At 39.4% G+C, this 25,817-nt stretch overlaps 1 protein-coding gene across 1 annotated transcript in view; it reads right to left on the bottom strand.

Moving 5' to 3' along the window:
- LOC140237065 (uncharacterized) overlaps positions 1-25,817 on the bottom strand; it is a 65,021-nt gene that overhangs the window by 16,027 nt on the left and 23,177 nt on the right. Inside the window, exons 13-27 of the mRNA XM_072317004.1 lie at positions 25,295-25,522; positions 24,952-25,114; positions 22,568-22,695; positions 20,978-21,238; positions 20,235-20,327; positions 18,815-18,928; positions 17,797-18,018; positions 10,087-10,308; positions 9,395-9,514; positions 7,997-8,218; positions 6,530-6,652; positions 3,455-3,565; positions 2,521-2,769; positions 1,766-1,894; positions 505-759 (exon numbers count right to left, since the gene is read on the bottom strand). Coding sequence (XP_072173105.1) covers positions 505-759; positions 1,766-1,894; positions 2,521-2,769; positions 3,455-3,565; positions 6,530-6,652; positions 7,997-8,218; positions 9,395-9,514; positions 10,087-10,308; positions 17,797-18,018; positions 18,815-18,928; positions 20,235-20,327; positions 20,978-21,238; positions 22,568-22,695; positions 24,952-25,114; positions 25,295-25,522 — 2,640 coding nt within the window. The remainder of the gene's footprint in view (positions 1-504; positions 760-1,765; positions 1,895-2,520; positions 2,770-3,454; positions 3,566-6,529; positions 6,653-7,996; positions 8,219-9,394; positions 9,515-10,086; positions 10,309-17,796; positions 18,019-18,814; positions 18,929-20,234; positions 20,328-20,977; positions 21,239-22,567; positions 22,696-24,951; positions 25,115-25,294; positions 25,523-25,817) is intronic.

Genomic DNA, 25,817 nt, shown 5'->3' with positions numbered 1-25,817 from the left:
TAATCGACGCAAAAATTTCATCAATTTGAACAAACATTCTTATCTATCTAATTTCATGTCATATGATAAGAAATATGTTAAAGATTAATTTCAATACTTCGTTTAAAAAAATCGTATGGAACTTCAAATTCATAAATCTGTTATCTAAGAGCTGATTTCTATGCAGGTTTTGTCATTCTAAACGATATCAATCTATTTGCTTATGTCAATAGGCATATGGAGTCGAATTACTTCTTGGATAATACAAGTTGGGAAATAAAAGTGAAAAACATTCGACATGACGTCATAGTCCTAAGACCGAATAACCTTTTAGGAATTACATTTTTGCGAAATGGGGGACAAAAAAAAAAACTACTTCTACCAACAGAGTAGATAATGAGATTAAACATAAGGGCAAGGAGCTTTTTTTTTTCATCAGTATTCACAGGCGTAAAGGCACTTTAAGCGTACTGCGCTACGACTTAATTGCATTAACTTATCGTAATAATCATTGTCTTTTCTCACTCGCAATTGTGACGGCTGCTTGAGCGGTAGCCACGCTTGGTCCCTCTCTTCCTTGCCCAACGCATCGGTAATATCCAATTTCTTGTGGCGTCATGGCGGGGATGACATAGGATTGTCGGTTTGTCGTCATCTCGATTGTGACGTTATCTTTCTGCCAGTCAAAGCTTAATACATGGTTAAAGCCACACTTCAATTCGACTCTCTCGAACTGACTGACTTCCTGGCTCAAGGGACTCAAACGGACCTGTACAGGGGCTTTGAGTTTAAGACAAATCGCATAATTATAAAGAAACCATCTTTGTCATGTCCAATTAATGATATATAAATCTGATTATGAAGTAATGAAAGCAGCACGTATTAAAGCAGAAGTGATATACTTGTTTACATTTCAATTTCAATTACAACTTATTTCCATATTTCTACATCAAAAATGTATTCAAAAGATGATATGATACATGACACGTTGCTTGGATGTGCAGTGAAATATAATTGATATAGAGGATGAACGTCAATTCATTAAGACTAGAATATATCTAAAATGAAACGCAGAGATATTCAATCAGACTTTCTTTGAAAAAGAAAGAATTGAAACAAAATTGTTAACGCGTAGATCCCAGTAGAAATCGAGTTTGGTTAAGTTACATGGAAGTCCTCTCGAGAGATTCCTGGTGATTAAGAACTAGAGTCAAATAGCATTTTTTGATAAAACATAGGTCTTCGTTTTATGTATACATATAATATATGCCTATATATATATATATATATATATACATTATAGTTATTAAAAACATATATATATATATATATATATATATATATGAAGAGTTTGTTTGCAAAAACCGATAAATCCATATTTGTCAAATGGAGATATTTGCGATTAAAGGTCAAGAAAAATACAGAGAATATTATATGTATAGTGACCAATATATCATTTAAAAGGTATTGTTTTCAACTTTATGACAGAGATCGCACTTCAAAATCTTCAAAAATGGACTTATCAGTTTTTGCAAACAAACCCTTCGATATTCTTCTTCTTCTCTTGGCGGTCAAACAGTTACATCTTTTGAGTTTATTGTTGTCGGGTATTTTTTTTTTCAAAAAATGTATTCTCTCGTATCAACGTTTGAAATAATTGTCACACGATCTTTTAGCCTAATTCGAATCGTTCGATCGTCTCTGCTTTTCGTATATCTTATTTTACCTCATTAATTCTATCAAGTATGGTTCGTTTTGTTTCGATATTAATAATCAGCATACTTACGTAGGTCAACGTCACTGCAGTCTATGCCTTCGTAAGGAGTCTGGCATTGACAAATGTATGTTAAGCCAGTGGATTCAAGACACGTTCCTCCATTAAGACAGGGGCGCGATGAGCACGGGCTTGGCAGCGCTTAATAAAGAAGACAAACAAACACACAAACAAAAACTCTGATATGAAATCGAGCAAAGGCCATCATACTCATTTGTGAGTGTGGCCATCCTTTTGGAATTAATTTGATCAAGTCAAGAGTCAAATTTATTGACCTAAATAATATCATGTTTTCTTCTTTACTTGCAATTGCTACATAAGTCAAATGCATGCATTATTCGGCAATATTGATGACGTGCAGATTACGCGGCTGTATACTTTTTATAGTCCAGCATGTCATCATTAATGTACCGATGACTATTAAAAAAATGCGAAAGTTCGTAATCCTGTATTTCCGATAGAATGTTTAGTTTTGACATTGCACTACCATGGTAAGTAACTTTGTTTCTCTTCTAATCGTATTTTTAATGCACCCTTGTGTGTGCGTATGTGTGTGAGCGTGTGAATAGGATTAAATCATACGGGGCGCTATATAGTAATAAAAATAATGATTGAATCGGAACCATGAAAACATTTTGGCACTAGGGAAGGATGGGAGGCGAGTGAAGAGGCTCTGGTGCAACTTAACTCCAGAAAAGTAAAGAAAAATAAGATCATTTAATGGGTGCTGGATTCAGTGTAAGTATAGTAACACAACATCCCCTTACCTTCACAGTGGGTACCGTTACCAGAGTAACCGTTGTCACACACGCAGAAATAAGATCCGAAGGTGTCTCGACATAAGGCATTTCGATGACAAGAAATCAGCGCAGCGTCCACGCATTCGTTGATGTTTGAGCATGCGTCGTCTTGCAGTGTAGTCCCAGACGGACACTCGCAGAAGTATTGGTCATGCGAGATTGAAACGCACGTGCTGATCTTTGGACAGTTGTTTGGATATCTGCATGGGTCGTATGCTGTAAGATGTCAAACACATAAAATGCACGGGTGGTCAAAGATTTCGTTATGAACATTATTTTCATTCAATCATAAAAAGTCACGTCAATACTTTCTCATACAGATGACCAGAGTTTATACTGGACGAGGTAGTTATGAAGGGAGTTTATGGCATTTAATTCTTAAGTTGGGGTCTATTTTCCCCTCGTCTTAATTTCACCGTTTTTTTTTTTTATTTTACGACAAACCTATCTATCTGTATACTTGACTTTGTGGGGCTCTAGAAAATTAAGTTTAAAAAGCAGCAACCAGAAATCGTGTTCATTTGCATCTACAGGAAAAAGAAAGAAAAAAGATTACGGAACCTCATTCTTGCAACAGGTTTCCATTTCCTTTATTCACTTCTTATAACAAATGAGTTTACCTTTATGCGATATTTTGGTAGAAATTGTAAAGATTGATATTGAGACGACTTTCGTGTAAAGATGGACGCAAAATGAATATCACAAGAGAATAATTTCAAATTATCATGCGTTAACGTTCCTCTTCGTTTGCACAATGATTTTTTTTTTTAATTGTAAATGCCTAAATTTAAGCAACGCATCAGAAAATTTGCATCGTGAATGAATACTATTGTATTTGAGCGAGGATAATGTTCTACTGAGAGAAAAAAAATGCATAAGAGCAAGATAGAATTGTCCTTACGAAATGAGCAATTCTTGCCGTCCCATTCGTCGGTGCAAACACAGTCGTAGTTAGTTTGTCTATTCCTCGTACACGTTCCGTTGTTCAAACAAGGATTAGGATTGCACCAATCTGGGATGTGTGCATTAGCACAATAGGTACAACAAGTAAATACATGTACAAATCGTCATGCTAATACAAAGCGATATACATAACGCTTATATGAGTACATAATATTCAAAGGAACTTGGAATCACGTTAAGTTTCAACAAAACATGGATACAATATTAGGATAATAATTATCAACTTTGGTTTTTAGATTGATATTAGTAGGCCCCTATTTTGTTTTAGGATTGGCCAGATCTTCTCAGGTGACTTCAAATAATTCCACCATGAAAATAAAGAAGATGTGGTTCTACGTCAGACCTCGGTATATTTCTCTTTTCTTTTCTTTTTTTTTTTTGTCATACTATTCAAATATCTTGATGCATTACTTACAATAACGAAATAATCCGCGATGAGGCTGAGCCAGCCAGCTGCAAGCAACGAGCGTCTGCGCTGCACTAGCACTGTGCAGCACTCGCTCTGCGCTACCACTGCGCGCGGCACTGCACTGCGCTGCCAAACGCCTATGGGCTCCACTTCTCTGCATGCGCTGCGTCGCTCTAGCACTGGGTTGCACTTCCAAAACCGCACTCACTCCGTTTCCAAAGTTGAGTGGTTAGTGTTCACAACAAATAACTACACCATGTAAACTATAAAGATTGTAAATGTTTTGCTTTATTTCTGCATTTTCTTTCTCCAAATGCAATAACAAATGAAAACAAAGTGATGCACAGTATGCAAAAAAAAGCGAGTATAACGAACAAATCAACAAAAGAATTGGGAATTTCATAACAACATCTAATAGCATATGAATCAAAGCAAAATGTTAAGGCATACTGTATTTAGATGTGAAAGGAGAAATCAATACAAGTCAAGGGACCGTCATCATACGCGGAGCTTGACGTGGATGAGGCCCTATCTTATATACGAATATAATACAACATCAATAATAATAGCTGGTTTTTTATATAGCGCATTTCACACACACTTCAGGGTTTCAATGCGCTTTACAGACTATTATTACCCCGGTCACTGGATGCATTATATCCAACCAGCACTAACAGTGCTCATTCTCCACTCCCTGGGGAGCATTCCAGCCAGTCGCAGCCATTTTACAGGCGCGCACATGCTGATCAACCAACATAAGCTTTCTCATCCTACCGGGTACCCATTTATACTCCTGGGTGGAGAGCAGCAATGTGGATAAAGTGCCTTGCTGAAGGGCAAACGTGTCGGGCTTGGCATGGGCTCGAACCCACGAAACATACCACGCTCATGTCGTTCACAGACGAGCGCTCTTATCCACTCAGCCACGACACCTCCACAAACCTCCACAATAAACCTACTCGGTGGTCGAGTGGAGATGACGCCTATCCGGAGATCAGAAGGTCGTAGGTTCGAATCCTGCTCGAGTACGTAGACCTATGATCTTTATCATGGCTACTTGCAAAACATTTATCAATTCAGTGCTTATTTACGTCGATGTATGGCAATTTGTCAATCAGTTGCAATAAAAACACCTCGACGGAAGAATTTCATGAATTTGAATAATTACGCAGTTCCCGCTGCATGCTATAAGGATTAGAACCAACACATGCTGTCGGGCGAAAGCTCAGTGGTCTACTGGAGATGACGCCTGTCAGGAGATCAGGAGGTCGTAGGTTCGAATCCTGCTCGAGTACGTACGCCTATTATTTATTTTTTTTTTTATCATGGCTACTTCTAAAACACTGATCAGTTCAGTGCTTATTTACGTCGATTTAGGGCAATTTGTCAATCAGTTGCAATCGATAAACCTACAGATAAAACATTTAAACTTAACGTTGTATACCAAACACGTTTTCCGAAGAAAAAAAAAAACATGGCTGTGCGTTTTAAAGAAGTAGAAAAAAAGACACACGCAGCACCATTGACTACTAGTTAATAGAAGTGTAGGTGTGTGTAAAGGACAATGCAAGATAGTAAATGCTAATGCGCATATTTTAGGTGTAAAATTATGCGCTTGACCGAAAGATGCAATGTGCAAATAAATGCCCCTGTAAAATCCTTGTCAAAGAAAAGAACGGGAGAGAATGGAGGAAATCGGATAACATTTTGTTATGATTCAGGGCTGACCAAGAGTTGAAAAAAAGAAAATAAGTACATATATAAACGACAAATATATTAGCTGGAAACATATTTCGATAACATAGAGATACATTCTTAGATGAGCCTTAAAGAATTAAAAAAAAAAGTGAAGTGCACTGCTTTAGTTGACCAGGGTGGTTGTTCCAAACGTCGGGACGATAATGTCTGACTGGTTTCTGAGCTAAAACAGTTTTGGGGTTCACAAGGTGATAATCTGTCGAGCGATGGGTTGGATATGTGTGCGTATGTACTGCACAGTTGTTTGTTTTTCGTTCTCCTAAAGGTAGGGGATACCTTTTACAGACCTCCCAAAATGCAGCAAAACATTAAATATGAACCTCAGGGGACTTGTTTAGGCCACTGCTGAGAAATTTGGAAGTCAACAGTTATCTACAATTTGAATAATGCACAAAACTCAACTACTCAGTAGTTCTGTGTGTCAGCCACACTTAAGCCTTTTTGTTGCAGTCTTCTGTATTTTTTTTTATCTATAAACACAAATCTAAAAGTATAAGAGCTGATGTAATAACATATAGAGTGTGTGGCAAGAATGTATATAGAAATGTTTGTAAGTTTTGATGAACTTTCTTCACAAAATATACATGATGGACACACATGAAGTGCATGGGTCTGCAAAGGTAGCCTAGTAATGTACTGGAATTTACGGTGAGCCCCGAAAAAAAAAATTCAATTCAAAATCTAACGGTCAAAAAAATGTACTAAATGTTACCTTCCACTTTCAATACTTTATGGGAGTTTCTAAAATGATACTCTCTTCAACATACCACTGTGTTTATACAACTCCTCATTTAAGGCATGCAAATGGGATTCCCTACCTTTAAAATAGTGTCAAGTAAACCTTACCTATCTCGCAGCGATCTCCATAATATCCTGGCTGGCATAGGCAGATGTAAGGTCTGTCCCCAGACAACATGGATGAGCAGTTTCCTCCCGAAAGACACGGATTGGCGTTGATCTCACAATATCCTGTGATGGCATATAATACAAGTATTGACGCGATTCCCCAAGTCATTTCTAACACAAGATATCTGAAATAACCATATCTGTGCATCATGCGTGTGAGTGTGTGCTTGAGGGCAGTGGTGGTGTTGGTTTTGGTTGTTGTTGTTGTTGTTGTTGTTGTTGTTGTTGTGTGTGTGTGTGTGTGTGTGTGTTTGTGTGTGTCGGTGCGCGCGTGCTCTGTTTCTTTGACGAAATTATGTTTTCTCACAATCACAGAAAATGTTTTCTCCGTCAATATTTTTTTCTTAAAAGATCGCTAACTGTTTTCACCCTTTCATCAAATGGAGAGATTATTTCACTGTTATATCTCACCATACCGTAAACATTTAAATTGGCATGGGTACACTGCCAGACTGCAAAAAGTAGGGTGTTAAATATGAAACATCGAGCGGGTTTTAAACACTGTTATATCTCACCATACCGTAAACATTTAAATTGGCATGGGTACACTGCCAGACTGCAAAAAGTAGGGTGTTAAATATGAAACATCGAGCGGGTTTTAAATTTCCGGTGTTCATTTATGGTGTAAGATTAACATCTCCTGGTGTCACTTCAAAATATGAACTCTTTTTTCTTTTTGATAGGTAGTTATTTCCTGTTTTTCTTGTGCATTTTGAATTTCAACGGGATGAACAAGAACTCCCCGTTAAAGACCTCATTTTGGGAAAAAATCGAGAACTACACCACAGTAACACCAGTGGGGTCTTCTATTCACACCGGGTGGGTGGGTGTTATACCATTAGAAATAGCACCAGTGTAAATGCCAAACACGTAATGTCAAATCAACACCTATAGTGTTATTGTTGAATTAATACCGGCGCAGTGTCAAAAATATCACAAGCTACAGTGTATTAATACCACAAAGAGACAGGTAAATTTTTTCAACATCATCACACCATACTTTATACACCAGTCTGTGTGGTCCTCTATTGACACTGGTTTGTGTTATCTATTATCTGTGGTGCTAAATCTAACACCGATTTTTTTGTTTTGTTTTGCAGTATATATCTCTTTCGATTGTAATATTCAGGTTGAAATCCCCCAACCAAAGTACTCTACGCCTGCCAAGAGAAAATGACTTCATCGTATCCAATTTCAAGTTTTCAATAATAAAACACACCTCAATTCGGCACCTACACATACCCTTGAATAAAAAAATGGAACGATAGATTATTCCTCATTGCTTTGTTCGCATACCTTGCTAGCAGTAGTATAATTTACCGTCTGTGATTTGTAATTTATTATCATGAGATTTTCGCTTTTTTGTGTACAGCATGACTTCACTTTATCCAGACTAGTTATTCCTACCGATAATAACTGGAAAGCTGCAGTTGGCTACGTTGCCAGCCGGGTCGATGGCCGTGTAAGTCACCACGGACCGTCCGATCGGGAACGTATCACCTGACTGGTGGGTTGATGTCAAGGTGACAAATCCGGAGTTATCCGAGGCGGTTGGTTCTCGCCATGTGGCCGTTGGAGAAGTGTTTTCCACACCAAGCGGACAACCCTCGATCACTGGTGCATGAATATCTACAATTGCAATGACATGTTAATTATTTTAAGGAGATTACTAGTATTGTTTTTGGACAATTCTCCTAGGGTCGTGTCCATCCTGGTGTAAGTGCTACATTTCCTAAATTAAAGAAAAAAACGATATCTACAGATCACATACTAGGAAGAGATACTGGTCAGATAAATATTGCATAATGTGAATAAAGAAGGATCCCTGCTATTAGTCCGGCAATGAATTCCGTTACTACAGCCTACGCTATTACTGTAGCTGTGAATAGATTCTCCATCAATATCAATGTCCTATGACGAATATGCAGACTCTTTTGATGAAACACAGCCATGTGCACGAGAAGTAGTGTGTCAATTGACTGACACCAGATAATATGAGGTCATCCCACGAGACCGACACCCACGAGTAATACAGCCCTCGAGTTCGACGTTACAAACAGGTCCATGTGTCATACAGCTCACGAGTCTTTCAGCCCATGAGTTCGACACTAGGCAAATAAAGCCCATGAGTTCCACACTAGGTAAAAACAGCCCATGAGTTCGACAGATACAACACAAGTCTTAATGCGTCGGTCTCGCGGCCTTGTTCGTTGTGTTGTTAGCGTATTGTCGAATTCATGGGCTGAACTCGTGAGCTGTATAACTCGTGGGCTGTATGACTCATGGAATGAATGATTCGTGGGCTGTATGACTCGTGGGTGTCGGCCTCGTAAAGTGCACCCGATAATACAATGTCTGAATCCGAGGCTAATAGCTTATAATAAAAAAAAAAAAAACGAAGAATAGTTCTATTGTCTTTATAAAATGGAACTGAATGTCAACTCTATATTAGAGCTATACAAAGGTAAGATCCATATTTATATCCCTGTAAGCTGTAGGGCCTACTCCTTAATGTAGCCAAATATGCTTCTACTCATTTTCCTGCAAGTAAGAATGTAGACCACAGTCTGACGGTTCTCACATTATATCAAAAAGAAATGTGCTGTTCTTATCTTGTGTGTTTTTGTTTTTCAATGAAAATGTCACCGTTTTGTACAACCGTAATCTTCCTGCATGTACTAATGAAAGTCTATGGACACAATTTTATGTAGTCCTGTATAATCTGGTTTGGATGCACGACTAAAGTAAGTACTTACGGAAAGGTGATAACTTTCAGAACGTAGACAAAAAATGAAAGAAACTTACCACTGTCACAGCGCTCTCCGTGGAACCCTGGTTGACATGAGCAGATGTACGGTCTGTTCCCAGACAACAGGGAGGAACAATTTCCAGAGAGACATGGGTTGGTGTTGATCTCACAATATCCTGTGGTGATGATTGATGAAGGAAGACATTGATGTGGAAGTCATTTCTGAGAAAGGATATTTTGTCACCCGTTTTATTATTTTTCCTCTAAACTCTTTGGTTTTCATTGAGAAACATTACATTCTACTTTTTTTTAATGATTATGCTATTCCACTGAATGTTCTTCGTAATCATGGTAATCAATATTTTAATCCCACAATACCCCAGATGTGATAACAGAAATTGTCAGACATTATACAAGATTATGAGATAACACCTGGGTGAAAGCACTCTTATTAAAAGTGACTCGATCGCCCATATTACCGCAGTTACACGCCATTCTATTGTAAACCATCAATTAATACGTGGAATCGTTCAGCTATCGATACCCTTAAGATATTTCTAACTATAACAATCATGTCAGAAACTTCATTTAGTTTCGTAGGTACTTCTGGTTGTCAGCACGGTGTTTGCGTCTGTGTATAAGTGTGTTCTGATTTTTTTTTTTTTTTTATTTTGGTTACTTCTAAAGAGAATCTGAATTATGATTAACTGCAACATGTCTTCAATTTAGTCAGACTGGTTATTCTTACCGATAATAACTGTAAAGGTGCAATTGGCAACGTTGCCGGCTAGGTCAAATGCTATGTAAGTCACCGTGGACCGTCCGATCGGGAACGTATCACCTGGCTGGTGGGTTGATGTCAAGCTTTGGACTCCGGAGTTATCCGAGGCCGTTGGTTCTAGCCAAGAGGCCGTTGAAAAAATGCTTTCCACCACAAGCGGACAGCCTTGGAACACTGGATCCTCAATATCTGCATAATGAGCAACGGCGTAAATCCGTACTGAGGAGTGGGGGGGATGATTGGCGATAGTCACCATCACCACGATTACAAGCCCATAACCGGACCGGCGCAGCCGTGGGGGGGGGGGGGGGGAAGCTTGCCCCCCCCCCCCCCCCCACACACACACACACACACTTAACAGGGATCAAATGTCCCACTCCTTTCCATGCAAAGTGGGAGGGAAGTGCCAGCAAAAATATGACGACTTTTTGTTCTTGTTTTTGTTTGTTTGTTTGTTTTTTCTTGTCAGCCGACTTTCGGCGGAGAATCAGACCTTAAAAGTATGAAGAATTTTTTTTGTTGTTTCTCTTGTCTTTTGATGTTCTTCCTTCTTGGCTGACAGGCGATTTTGCGCCCCCCCCCCTTTCAAAAACGTAGCGCAGCCCTGAATAATACCCAACTAAATTCAATAAAATGATAATAAGGATATCCATTTCTTGAATAACGCAGTAGATATTTTCCTGTAGCTATTAATTGTATTCTTCAATTTTCTTGATTTAAGTCAGTGAAGCAATCATCACAGGGGCATCGTTCCGTTTTAATGATGGGGGGTAGGGGAGGGACTTTGAGTTTGAATATCTGTGCGAGGGAGCGGAGCGGCCTGGGGGAGGGTGTGGGGAGGGGGTTTCCCCCTCCCATGCACACGAGGAAAATTTGGCATTTTCAGACCTCAAATTCAGCGATCTGGTGCACACTTTTGGTAAAATTTGGGATCTTTTTCCTATAAAAAAACAAGTAAGAAAAAGAAATATTCATAGATGATTGAATGACTACATCGTGGTATTTCAGCTCTTGCTCCGCCTGTGCGACATCACTGTGAAGTAGTGGGGCCTATCACCGGCGTAGCCAGGATTTGATCTTAGAGAGAGCGGTTAGATGCGAGGGAGAGATGCGAGCGAGGGGGGAGGGTGTGTGAGAACTTTTTGCATATTGATGTTGTAAATGGTGCAATTTGATTCATTTTTTTTTTGCGTGTTCTATCGACTTGAAACAGTCCAACATGTTTAAGGCAGCAGTACATTTTATGTCGATTGTTATTGAACAATTTTGCCTATAAAATGGTATCATTTAGAGAAACTTCTTGTCTTAATTCTTACACTGAAGATCATGAACGCGATCATGAATTTTGACATTGTACAGTCCAAAAGCGGCCGTTTGTAGCTATATATTTTTTTTCGCTTTGGAAATTAAGGGGGGGGGGGCGCACCAGGCGCATTTGCTGGCAATTTAATATCATCAGGAGAATGACATAACGATTAAATGCGAGCGAGCGAAGCGAGCGAGCTTGAAAATTTTGACATTTTACAGTCCCCAAACTGCTTTTTGTAGCTTCATTTTTTCGTTTGCAATTACTCGGCAGCAACATCAGGAGAATAGCATAGCGATTAACGCGAGCGAGCGAAGCAAGCGAGCTTGAAAATTTTGACATTGTACAGTCCCAAAACGGCAGTTTGTAGCTATATTTTTTCGCTTAAGAAATTAAGGGGGGTGGGGCGCACCGGGCGCAACTGCTGGCAATTACTGGCAGCAACATCAGGAGAATGACATAAAGATTATATGCGAGCGAGCTTGAAAATTTTGACATTTCACAGTCCAAAAACTGCCGTTTGTAGCTATATCTTTTTCGCTTTGAAAAATAAGGGGGGGGGGCGCACCGGGCGCAACTGCTGGTAATTACTCGGCAGCAACATCAGGAGAATGGCATGACGATTAAATGCGAGCGAGCGAAGCGAGCGAGCTTGAAAATTTTGACATTTTACAGTCCCAAAACTGCTTTTTGTAGCTACATTTTTTCGCTTTGAAAATTAAGGGGGGGGGGGGGCACCGGGAGCAACTGTTGGCAATTACTCGGCAGCAACATCAGGAGAATAGCATAGCGATTAAATGCGAGCGAGCGAAGCAAGCGAGCTTGAAATGTTGACACTGTACAGTCCCAAAACGGCAGTTTGTAGCTATATTTTTTCGCTTAGGAAATTAAGGGGGGTGGGGGTGCACCGGGCGCAACTGCTGACAATTACTGGCAGCAACATCAGAGGAGTGACATAAGGATTAAATGCGAGCGAGCTTGAAAATTTTGACATTTCACAGTCCCAAAACTGCCGTTTGTAGCTATATCTTTTTCGCTTTGAAAAATAAGGGGGGGGGCGCACCGGGCGCAACTGCTGGTAATTACTCGGCAGCAACATCGGGAGAAAGGCATGACGATTAAATGCGAGCGAGCGAAGCGAGCGAGCTTGAAAATTTTGACATTTTACAGTCCAAAAACTGCCGTTTGTAGCTGTACTTTTTTCGCTTAGGAAATGAAGGGGTTGGGGGCGCACCGGGCGCAACTGCTGGCAATTACTGGCAGCAACATCAGGAGAATAGCATAGCATGGCATGACGATTAAATGCGAGCGAGCGAAGCGAGCGAGCTTGAAAATTTTGACATTTTACAGTCCCAAAACTGCCGTTTGTAGCTACATTCTTTCGCTTTGAAAATTAAGGGGGGGGGGTGCACCGGGCGCAACTGCTGACAATTACTGGCAGCAACATCAGAAGAATGACATAAGGATTAAATGCGAGTGAGCTTGAAAATTTTGACATTTCACAGTCCCAAAACTGCCGTTTGTAGCTATATCTTTTTCGCTTTGAAAAATAAGGGGGGGGGGGACGCACCGGGCGCAACTGCTGGTAATTACTTGTTTGTTTGAAAAGATTTTATTTTCTGCATTTCATATTTTCTTTCAGAATAACAAAAATAACAAAGGCAGGTTCAATTACACAAATACAATTCTGAAAATTATTGACATATTACATAGTAAGTCATATTTTGTATGTAAAGACAAATGAAACGTTAAATAACATACAAAATGTTTATATGGCCAATAAAGACTTAATTCACAGTACAATAAATAATATATACATATGATGCAGAGGGCCGCCGTTATAAGCCGTGCTTGAACAGACGGACAGCCAGAATTAAATTACCATTTTTTATTGTAGTACTTGAACACTAATACAGATGGGCCATGTTAAAGTGCGTGTAAATCCAGTTTTATACAATTACTTGGTAAACAGGAGTGGTGCCTGTGAGTGCGTGTGCAGGTGATGAAGCGCGAAAGTGTTGATGGTCAGCACTTCTAATTACTCGGCAGCAACATCGGGAGAATGGCATAGCGATTAAATGCGAGCAAGCGAAGCAAGCGAGCTTGAAAATTTTGACACTGTACAGTCCCAAAACGGCAGTTTGTAGCTATATTTTTTCGCTTAGGAAATTAAGGGGGCGGGGTGCACCGGGCGCAACTGCTGACAATTACTGGCAGCAACATCAGAAGAATGACATAAGGATTAAATGCGAGCGAGCTTGAAAATTTTGACTTTTCACAGTCCCAAAACTGCCGTTTGTAGCTATATCTTTTTCGCTTTGAAAAATAAGGGGGGGACGCACCGGGCGCAACTGCTGGTAATTACTCGGCAGCAACATCGGGAGAATGGCATGACGATTAAATGCGAGCGAGCGAAGCAAGCGAGCTTGAAAATTTTGACATTGTACAGTCCCAAAACGGCAGTTTGTAGCTATATTTTTTCGCTTAGGAAATGAAGGGGGTGGGGGCGCACCGGACGCAACTGCTGGCAATGACTGGCAGCAACATCAGGAGAATGACATATCGATTAAATGCGAGCAGGGAGGTGTTTCTCTTCCCACCTTCCTGATTCGAGCGAGCTTGAAAATTTTGACATCTTACAGTCCCCAAACTGCCGTTTGCAGCTATATTTTTTTTTCGCTTTGAAAAATAAGGGGGGGGGGGGCACACCGGGCGCAACTGCTGGCAATTACCCGGCAGCAACATCAGGAGAATGGCATGACGATTCAATGCGAGCGAGCGAAGCGAGCGAGCGTGAAATTTTGACATTTTACAGTCCAAAAACTGCCGTTTGTAGCTGTACTTTTTTCGCTTTGGGAATTAAGGGATGGGGGCGCACCGGGTGCAACTGCTGGTAATTACTGGCAGCAACAAATATCTCGTAAACACATTTATGATGTAATCTGGGGAAATTTCAATCCCAGAAGTGTATAACACTTTTCGTACTATTCTGGCAAACTGTTGATGATATGTCTTGCCTTTTCTGTGGGATTGTTTAATTAGGGATTAAAGAATCCATTTTTCTGTTCGTGAGATGAATGTTGTATATCAGTAAAATTGGCTGAGAATAAACTTGTCTTATTAATCTATTGATTTATGTTTGTTAACAGGTGAACTTTCTAGTGCTTTTTGCACATCTCCCATGAAAACAAAAAGAAATCTGGTTAATAGGTCTGAACCATTAATCTAAAGCAATGTTCATTAGACTAAAGGAGGTACTTGCATATGGCAAAATATGGGAATCGACACGCGTTCCTTTTGTTTTTTCTGGAGGCAAACGAATTATACTAACTGAGCAAAATCACTGCCAATATGGAGAGGGTAAATGTGTTGCAATTCCTACGACTGAAACTCGTACAAGGCTGTTCACGAACTCGTTTGTTATCTAAAATTTTAGATCTTTGGATTCGTGCGGAGCTCGACGTGAGTCGTATCGCGCTCAGCATGGTGCACTCGTTCACGCCTACGTCGATGGCTCTACAGACTGTGTTGCATCAAGGATGGAGGTGGGAAGAGCACCTCCCTGGTTGCATGCAGCTGCTTGCCATCTGGTTGTGTGGCTACCAGTAGTTCAACATCCGAAGCATGCATTACGGTCGATATTGCTCTACATGCATTGGCGTGCGAGAGAAGTACGCGAGCGCTGCTAGCACTGTTCAGCAGTATGCTCTCGTCACGAGGCGGGCGTGCGAACGTCATGGCTCATGCATTACTCTGTACAGTATATAGCCTATAAGCTAGCTAGGTGGGGATGCAGCTGGTCTGATGCGACGAGACTACGAACAGTGGATGCGCGCGAATACGCCGCCTATGTTCCAGTGTTGTTTGTCGTTGTTTTTTTTTTTTTTTTTTTAATCGGTGGCAGTCTTCTTACACGGAAAAAAAAACTGCGATCGTGGCGCATAGCGGACGCGGTAGATGCGTCCACTGTTTGTAGTCTCGCCCCATCAGGTGTATCGCTTGGCAAAGACAATTATCTCGCTGCATCATACGTTTCAGCAAATTACAAAGACAATAACTGCATTCTCCGCCTAGATTATAGGCTATGCAATAATCCATCATGCTGAAATCAACATCACCACATTTCTTTTTGTTTGTTTGTTTTTTTGTTCCTACATCTTTTTCTTGGGAGAATTTCAGGGGGGGATATTTGTACAGGCCACCCCCCCCCCCCCCCTCCTTCAAAAGTGGGGGGGATATATCCCCCCCATCCCCCCCGGGATTTACGCCCATGATAATGAGCCATTTTGACTATTATCTAGGATATTTGTAAACTCGTCAGATTTGTCTTTCCCCTTTCGAACGAATTAGGGAGCTTTAGATTTTAGACGCGCGGGCGTTCAAAGAGAAAAAACACGATCTGAGCGTGCGCAGTAGCGCGGATCAAGTTACTGCGCACGCTCAGATCATGTTTTTTTTTTCTCTTTGAACGTCTGCGCGTCTAAAATCTAAAGCTCCCTATTAGCAGATCAATGAGCAACTTGAAGATGAACAGAACACAATGGGCGTACATGAAATACCTACTATATTTTTTTCTTTCATTTCAGAAGTAGCCATAGCACTGCAAACTGGCCAATATTATCTTTATTTTCTTCTAGCATCAAAAAGAAGGGGAAGTGACATCGTACATTCTTGCCATTTTGCCTCTCCTGCAACTGCAGAGGAATACGTTGAACTCCTCATTATCGCGATAACATGGACGAAAACATTCCGGGAAATGCGATATGACATACTTTGTAGTACATGCAAGATATTGTCCTACAGGCTTTTTAAATTGACACTGCATTCGAACTTGATATTATAACCTACGATATACGGATCGCGGCAAAGGGCTTTTACACACTATAAACACATTCATTTATCCGTAATATTCCTGAAATAATCTCTTCTCGATTCACCTATTAGAAACGGGTTTGATACAGAGAATATATGACTGCGCTCGTTTGCAAAGAAGAACTGCGTGAAGTTCAAAAATGAAAGTATAAGGAGACGAAACAGAAATAAAGATGATGCAAGTAGAACAGAATATAACTGAAAACATATCACAACTGAAAGTCGGGAGTAAATAATTATTTGTATGATGATCATTGTAAAGAGGTGTATGATGGATGAGATATATTTTTGCGTCCATCTATAATAATAGCAAGTATTAAACGAGGCCATGATTTGCCACTGGTTTGCAAAGATGACGATGATTATGTCAATTTCTTTTGTCGAGGGCTTAAGAGGTTCCCATCATCTTGTGGGACATATTTTCTCCTGTCCAAATCGAAGTCTATCATACATAGTCTTCACGTCTTTACGATAGTGTTTGTATGCACGTTTGATGTAGATGTTCAAGGTAAGCTAACAATTTTCAGAAATGTGGCTTACATAGTAAACCAATGAAACAGAAAAGAGCTTGCCTATTTCACAGCGATCTCCGCGGTACCCTGGTTGACATGAGCAGATGAAAAATGGTCTATCCACAGAGGCTATGGATGAACAATTTCCTCCGGAGAAACATTGGTTGCCGTTGATCTCACAGTATCCTTTGACGGTGAGCAATGGGGACAAACTAATAGTCATAATGCGGAAGTCATCTCTGAGACAGCATGCTTGAAATTACTATAGGATTGATGGTCATTACTTTGGCTGTTATTGTCTTTTTCAATATCATTCTTTTTTTTTTTATTCTTTGTTTGTAGGAAAGGAATCTCCGATTGCTGTACCCCTTCCATTTTATTTTCATTTCATTTCATTTATTGAGTTTCCACACAAATTATACAGTGATGTATTTGCAACATCCACACATGACAATGTAAAGTAACATATAAATCATAAGTTCAGTATATACAGACTATAATAGCATTTACATAACACAAAATCAATTGAAATCAATCTCAAGTACATTACATTCATAACGGATGAATAAAATTCAGTCATTCAAGAGAGATGAGTTTATTTCATCGCACAAAATCCCACACAGAACGGAGCAAGCATGGGTATGTCTTTCGGGTGTGACAATATTATAACATTATATTATAAAATATGTGAGAAATATTTCTAGTCATAGCACCATGCTTCCCCACGTAAGTGACTCCATCATTCTCAGTCACAGTTCATAAGATTGTAAATGTATCAGCTATCAAAGCTATGACGTATATAACAGCTCAAACGGTCCTTAAAGTCCATCAGAAACACCTGTCTACACCACGCGTGTAACAAATCATGGTTTATACTTGATTCGTCGGTGCATCTTAAGGACAGAAGATACTTCGTTACATCTAAAGAGAGTCTAAATTTTGGTTGACTGCAACATACGTCAATCTGACCAGACTAGTTATTCGTACCGATAATAACTAGAAAGCTGCAGTTTGCTACGTTGCCAGCTGGGTCGATGGCCGTGTAAGTCACCGTGGACCGTCCGATCGGGAACGTATCGCCTGGCTGGTGGGTTGATGGCAAGGTTAGGAATCCGGAGTTATCCGAGGCGGTCGGTTCTGGCCATGTGGCCGTTGAAGAAATGTTTTCCACTACAAGTGGACAGCCCTCGATCACTGGTGCCTCGATATCTGTGCAAGCCATATTTCAAGAATCGTTCTAAACCTACATTTGATATTAAGTAATAGCAAAGTATCGGATATGATTTTTCTTCCAACTGAAATAGTGACTTTGCATATGAGAATATTAAATACGATATAATAATTTTATGAGATATTCCATTAAAGCTAAGGTACTTAGAATACAGAAGCTAGTTCAATGGATAATACAGAAGGCCAAGGGTTGTCGTTGACGAAACATTTTCCACATCAAGAGGACAAGCCTCAACCACTGATACCTAAATAACTTTACACGTCATTCTCTTTGGGATAGTTAGGATTGTGTTATATTTATATCAACTTTAATAAATTACAGTGTTGCAAAGATCCACGTTCGAATTGTATTTCCCTCTCGAATGACGTAGGTTAACACCCTAAAGATAAGCCAGAAACACTGTAGGCAACCCTACATGAAATGCAGAATACAAGAATAAGTAAATAGCTTTCAGAAATAAGTGGTGTACGCGTAGACAAAACGAGAATCAGCTTGCCTATTTAGCGATCTCCGCTGAACCCGTGCTGACAGAAAAAAAAAAGGTCCGAAATAAGTTGTCATTTTGTTGAACCCATATGGGAGAATGAAAAAGAGCACATGGAAGATTAAATCTTTGTTTGCAAAGAAGAAACCGTTCCATGCTTCTTTTATGGCTGTATGGTATACATTATCTTTTCCTAATCAAATGTACAGCTTCCTATCGAAAGATGGATCGCCGCGTGTATGAAGTTCATGAAATCTCACTTCACTTCTGTAACTGGTAGTCTTTCTTACCATGTGTGCAGTTTTCTCCTTCCCAACCACTACTGCAGATACACGTGAAACCATTAACAGTCTCTCCTCGAAGACAGCGGCCGTTATTTTGGCATGGATTTGGCTGACAAAGATCTACATTAGTTAAGAGAGTAGCATGTATTAGAATGTTATAATAACGAGACAGATATAAAGAAATGCGATAAAAGTAGAACAGAATATGTTTGAAGACATATCGTATCAACTGAAAGTTAGCAGTAATTATTTATTTGTATGGTGATCAATGTGAAAGAGTATGATAGACTAATAAGACATAGTTTTGCATCATTCCTTTACGTTTATCCATTTACTAGCAAGCATTATGTTAGGCCGTGAACTGTCACTGTTTTGGAAAGACATGTCAATTTCTCTCCTTAATAGATAGAAATGTCACCATCACCTTATAGGGCATATCTTTCTTTTTTCCTGTCCAAAATAGTCTTTACGTCTTCACAATATAATGTTTGTATTGATGCAAATGTATGCAAGCAGGAAGGTGGGACCTCCCTGGTCCGAGGTAGGGTAACAACTTTTAGAAATACCAAACGAAAAACGGCTTGCCTGTTTGACAGCGATCTTCTTGGTACTCAGGTTGACACGAGCAGATGTAATGTCTTTTTATGACGGAAAATACAATACAATACAATACAATACAATACAATGCAACAATCATGACAGTGGTAGTCCTTGCGCTAACTGTAGACGCTGCATTTTCTTTTAAAGACGGTACCGTAGGTTGAAACACTGTAACCACGAAAGGGAGATATTGTGCTCTTCTTTTTGTAGTGCAATGTTTTCAATTTTTATCATAATCAAAGATAAACGCCTATGTTCACAATATATTCGTTTGTAGGTCTAACGCGTGAGCTAGGTGGATGTTGATGGAACAATTCCTGTTGAAAGCCCTATTTCACACTTAAATTCCACCAATGCCTATGATAACCGTGTAAACTTCCAGCTATAGGCATTGATATAGGTCTATATCTTTTACCGTATTAGTGTTAGGCAACTCGTGCTTTATGGGGTTAGGCAAGATTTGATCTTGTTAATAATGACATGTTTCACTTGGGAACTCGTCGAGATATTACTGCAGTCTCCTTGACTTTGATGTACCCCTGCACTTTGCCAATGGAAAAAAAAAATATCATTCATGTGATTATACTATGAAAAGCGCATCTGAACGGCTCATTATTTGCCCACATTTTGACTACACCTTCTCCTTCCTTAAAAACTGTCTTGTTATTAAAGCATTCGACATTCCATAGCAACATTCAGGTGACTGGACCATGGGATTTACGCTAACCTTACACACTTTATTCATTATTAGTGCTGGCTATCAACCATTAGCCAATAGCAAACCAGTGAAATCATGTTGACGGTGCGGTTCACGTAAAGGGCTTACCTATTTCGCACGATGTGTCGCTAAAGAATCCTGCGTTACACAGACATCGTTCTCCCACTCGTATCCCGCTATTGTTGCAAAGATGTGACTGCGCTGTGAAATACAAAACTAATATTTGTAATGTATGGCTTCTTTTAGATGTTGTTTCACTTTTACTTTGTGAAATTAACAGCTAGGACTCAATCATAACGTAATCTTCTTACTTTCGTCAACCAAACTAAAAGAAAATCTGTATGGATTGTTTCATTGTCAAAAAGAGTTTTTCTTCAAAGATCATGTGGACAAATACAGGAAAATTTGAAATGGATGATTATCTTACATGCCTTTTGATTCGAGAACTAATCAGTGTAATGAATAATTAGGAATTAACTGGGATGACGATTAACCAATTAAATCAGTAAATCGTAAGTGTTGAAAAACAAAAGATATGCGTAAATTTGCTATTCAAATAAAATTTTCCAGCAAAACGAAAAATTTCAAATTCGGCACGGATCGCATGATAGTCTGGGTTCAAGTGTGATTAGGGATTTTTTTTTTATTTGATCAAAAAACTTCAAAAGGGCCTTATCGTCATGATCGTGGGGAGACTTTGTATTAAATAGTTTGAATTGTAAAGTGAAAAGAGCTAGGTACCATACCTGTTCATACTATTTCACGCAAAGGTAAAGGTAAATAGATCCATAATTCCATTTGAAAGAGAGATTACTAAGGAGAGGGGGACGTAAGTCAAAGTGCCCATTTACCGTCAAATACATGGAAACCAGCAGGTCTTGTAAACCTCCTTATCACGGTGAATTCCTTTGGCCAATCTTGCCCGTCTAGTTGTAAGGACGTAAAGCCATCTAGCTCCCAGTCAGTCCACATGAGAGTGCCTCTATGCCATATGACTCCGTACGGGTGTATGCTGGTGTGGCTGCTATCCAGAAGAGTTCTGCGATCGAGTCCGAATGGATCAGAGCTTTCGATTTTGTCGAGATTGGCGTCACACCAGTATAACCGGTTTCCTATGTGTCAAGGAAGAGACGCACAATACTCAAACAAGACTCATCACCCAGCTTTAGATTGAGAAAGTTTGAAAATGGGGAAAATCTTCTTATAGGGCTCAGGAATGAGACAGAATGATCTCGCAGGTGCTGTGTAAATCTAAGAAGTACTAGGCTTAGGATTCATTTAAAGGAAACCAAAACCCAGATAGCAATGTGGATTGAGTGAAAGCAGCATCATTAGTAGAACACACAGTGAAAGTTTGAGGAAGATCGGACAATCAATGCAAATTTTATTAATTTTTACATTTTTGGTGTTGTAATCACTGGATAAGGAGACTGCTAAAGATCATGACATCTTGTGTGAACAACAATTTAAAGAAAATAGAGAATGCTGCAAATGTTAATCTTTCATGAATATTACATATTCCATCAACTTTAAGGGCAGTAATTATTCCTCCTGTTTTCTGAGAGAGGTTTGTCAAGAATGTCAAGTGTTCTTTCATTACACAAGAAAAATGAAAACATGTTCATTTTTCGTTATATTTTCTTTATATTGTTGTCCACACATGATGTCATAAACTCAATAGTCTCCTTATCCAGTGGTTCCAACACCAAAACTTTAAGAATTGATAATTTTTGCATAGATTGTCCGATTTACCTCAAACTTTCACTGATATGTTCTTCTAATGTTGCTGCTTTCACTCAATCCACATTGCTCTTTGGGTTTTGGTTTCCTTTTGAATAGGAAACAACTTCCCTTCCGGATTCAACGCAAGGACACATGACCTGCTCGTATCAGGAAAATTACGGGACGGGGGAGGGGTGCAACCACTCCCTGTTAAACACCGGTCAGTGATAGGGTTAGAGTAAAGATTAGAGTAAGGGTGAGGGTTGGGTTTGATTTGGGGTTAGGGTCAGGACTAGGTTCAGGGTTATAGGATTAGAGCAAGGTTCAGAGGAAGGGTCTGGGGTGACTTTCCAGGGGGTAATTGTCGTAGAACCGACTTGTCATCTTGACGAAAATGCCACTGAAACCTTCACGTGTGATTCATGTGGTTACAATGGTTTGAAAAGAAAAAAAATGATTCCATTCTGCAAACTGAATCAGAAATTCATTCTTTCCATCATCGGCAGTGTAGTGAAATCTGTGTTTATTGTCACCAACTGAAATGCAAATAATCATGATAAAAGTGCAATGACAGACTTCATACAACAATAATATTATCAATAGTACACCTGCTCGGAACTGTCTACCAGGTGGATCACGTCATTAAGACCTGTATTTATTCTTTTGAGACTTAAAGACTAGGCAAAAGCAGTCCGATATGTGAGTCCGACAATAGTTACCGTCTGTGTCGCTGGTTAGTCCATTGGGCCAAACGAGGTCCGTTTCTACAATCGTCTGTCGACCATTGCCCGAGAGATCTGACATTTCGATTTTGGCCGCCGAGCCCCAATCCGTCCAATACAACCATCTAGGGAGGAAAGACCATATTTTTTGCATTATAGTTACTCCTTCTAGTTAACAGTACATTAAAAATTACATGTTATCAAATCCCACAAGCAAAAACCAAAGCTTTCGAACGTACATTTTCATAATTATGCTGGATCTGTTGTCTGGAACGCTCTACCAAAATAACTCCGCCTATATGATTCAGAAGAAATGTTTAGAAGGAAACTCAAGACTGAACTGTTTCGATTGCAATTATGTTGTTCTTATACTTTGTGAATGTTGTATGTTGATGTATGTACAGTGCGCTTTGATCAGGTCCTGTAAAAGCGCTCAATAAGAAATAGTTATTATTATTATTATTATTATTATTATTATTATTATTATTATTATTATTTATTTTTTTTATTATTATCGTCATTATTATTAAAATCATCATCATTATCATCGCATTTTTATTTTCTCTGACGTCATGTAGACTGCGGGAGGGGGTCCCCATCCCCCCCCCCCCCCGGAAAGAGAGGGTGTGGGAGAGAGAACGAGGGAGAATTTTCATTTTTAGAATCAAAATTCAACTATTTGATGCATAATTTTTGTGGAATATCGGAAAATTTGCAAATCCCTAAGCATACCAAGTCCGTGGAGGATGACCAAGTTGGTAGCTATAGTGGTGTAGGTGTATGGGGGCACCCTCCCACACGAGGGAGCTTTTGCATTGTTAGATGTTAAATTCATCGATCTGGTGCACACTTTTAGTCGAATATCTGGAAATTTGTCAATTCTAAAGAGTGCTAAGTCTAAGAAGGGCGACAGAGAAAGGGGAGGGTGAGGGAGGTGTATCCTCCCTTTGATATAGGTGAATTGTATATTTACTTAAATTGAAATTAAATGATCTCGCCCATATTTTTCATGGAAATTATTGTCAACTAAAAAAACAAACAAACAAACAAAACGTACGATATCTATGGAGGTTTCATCTATGAATGGTTTCTTAGGGGGGAAGTTTTTAAGAGGTGCATTTCCCCCTCCGCCCTGAACCCGTCAAATAAACAGATGGGTTAAACAGACCCAAAGAAACTTTCCCTAAAAAATTTCTAGAAAATACCTTCAGGCACTGCGGACGAAATATTGAAATTTTAGAATTTGATCGACCCATGACCTTTACCTCGAGCTCATTTACCAACAAGATGACGGGCGCAGCTTCGTCTACCCATATATTGTATATCCATATGCCAAGTTTCATTTGAGCACCTTTAACGGTTTTTAAAGGGGAAATCCAGTCCAAATATAAGTTAGTCTGATAAAAAAGAGTAAAATTTTACAAGTTCAACGGTAAAAAATTGATTAAAATCGGATGAAAAATAAGGAAATTATGAAAGTTTGAAGTTTTGATAATTTCTCCAAAACAGTTCTTGTACAGTGAGTATGAATATGCAAATGAGTGAGCTGGCCATGTCATACCCTCACAATTTTCCATTGATCGTGTTCAAAAAAAAAAATGACGAAAATTCAAAGTTTCAATCATTGAAGTCTGAAACATGTCGTTATTCCTGGTTGAATAACTTCAGAATAGTGATCAGTTAGATATACATGTATGAGAATTTGAGCCTCGGGCATAATTGCGTTTGAATGAAAAACAACAAATTTCAGAATATTATGTACAAACCATATGGTAAGTTGTGAGGGAATGACATGCTCACTTTGCCATTTGCATATTCATATTGACTGTTCAAGAACTGTTTCCTCCCAAAATAGCGAAACTTCAAAATGTCATAACTTCCTTGTTTTTCATCCGATTTCGATCAAATTTATACCGTTGAACTCGTAATATTTTACTCTTTCTTATCAGACTAGCTTATATTTGGACTGGATTTCCCCTTTAAGTTATATAATACGTCGTACACAAAATTACTTACGGACGGATGGACAACCCAATAGGATAATACCTCTGTCGACACTCTGACGTAGCATAAAAATGCTTGCTTTTGCTTTATTTTGTGACTTCTACATGGTCGGAGCACAGTGGTAAAGGGGTCAAGGATGTGGACGTGTGTACATGAGGTCCCGAATTCGGATCCTCTAAGCAGCAAACATCCTGTGACAACAGTCCTATCCATTTGGTCCATCTTGACCGAGGTGTATTATGGGAACGCAGCTTGTACTAGAGTAAATGTATTGTGGACCCGGTGAAATGACATTGCTTACACTGAAGAAGCACAAAAAGCTGCTTGGAGACACTATTCTGCTTATCATAATGACTTGCTATAACTTGCATTGTTACCTTCTCCGCGGTAGAACTATGATGTCCCGTGGTTCGTCCAAGGTCGTGTTCACAATGATCCTTCGGTTGCTACCATTTAGGTGGACAGCACCAATCTCATCACTAGCTGTATCCGTCCAGAATAAGGTATAAGATTCGCTGTCCACAAACAAGCCATCTGGAGCTATAGAATGCATTGAATGGAGATATTGACCAGTCGACGTCAGAGATGTTCACAAAACTTTGATTGTTGAGCAGCATATATCCTATTTTAATGAATGCTTTCACATTCGTAGTCATGGTTATCATATTTGGTAGGATTGTTCTATTGAAAACAATGATAACTTTGTTAAATCATGCTTACTTCCCAAATTATCCACAATGACGCGTTGATTGGTTCCGTCTATTGGCGCCGCGCTGATGGTGGCATTTTCACCTATGTTAGACCAGTAGACCAAACCGTCCACTGGATCGAAACCAACGGCTACTGGCGTTTGCAAGCCATCAAAGGGTAGCTCAGTAAACATCAAGTTGGCAAAGTTCGCCATGTATAAGGCACCAGCATCAATGTCGGCAACGAGCAGCAACGAATCTACATCACATCGATATGCATTGAAGCGACACTCACTTTTCAAGGTTAATTTTTGATCAAGTAGTGTATAAAAGAAATATAGAATTGGTGATAGCAAAAACAGACAAAATCATCAAAAGCAGAAGTTAAGTGTTAACCAAAGACAACTGCAAGTCAATTGCAATTTATATTCGCATGCTTGTCATTATAACTGCATTATATAGGCACAATTATGAATATGATTATGTAAATGTATGTAAACAGTCTCACAGATGTAGAGTGAAGTATACTGTAACATTATATGTGTCAATATCTT

The sequence above is a fragment of the Diadema setosum genome, chromosome 13 (assembly GCF_964275005.1).
Source record: "Diadema setosum chromosome 13, eeDiaSeto1, whole genome shotgun sequence".
Classification (NCBI taxonomy): domain Eukaryota; kingdom Metazoa; phylum Echinodermata; class Echinoidea; order Diadematoida; family Diadematidae; genus Diadema; species Diadema setosum.
This window is presented reverse-complemented; position numbering and strand designations above follow the sequence as displayed.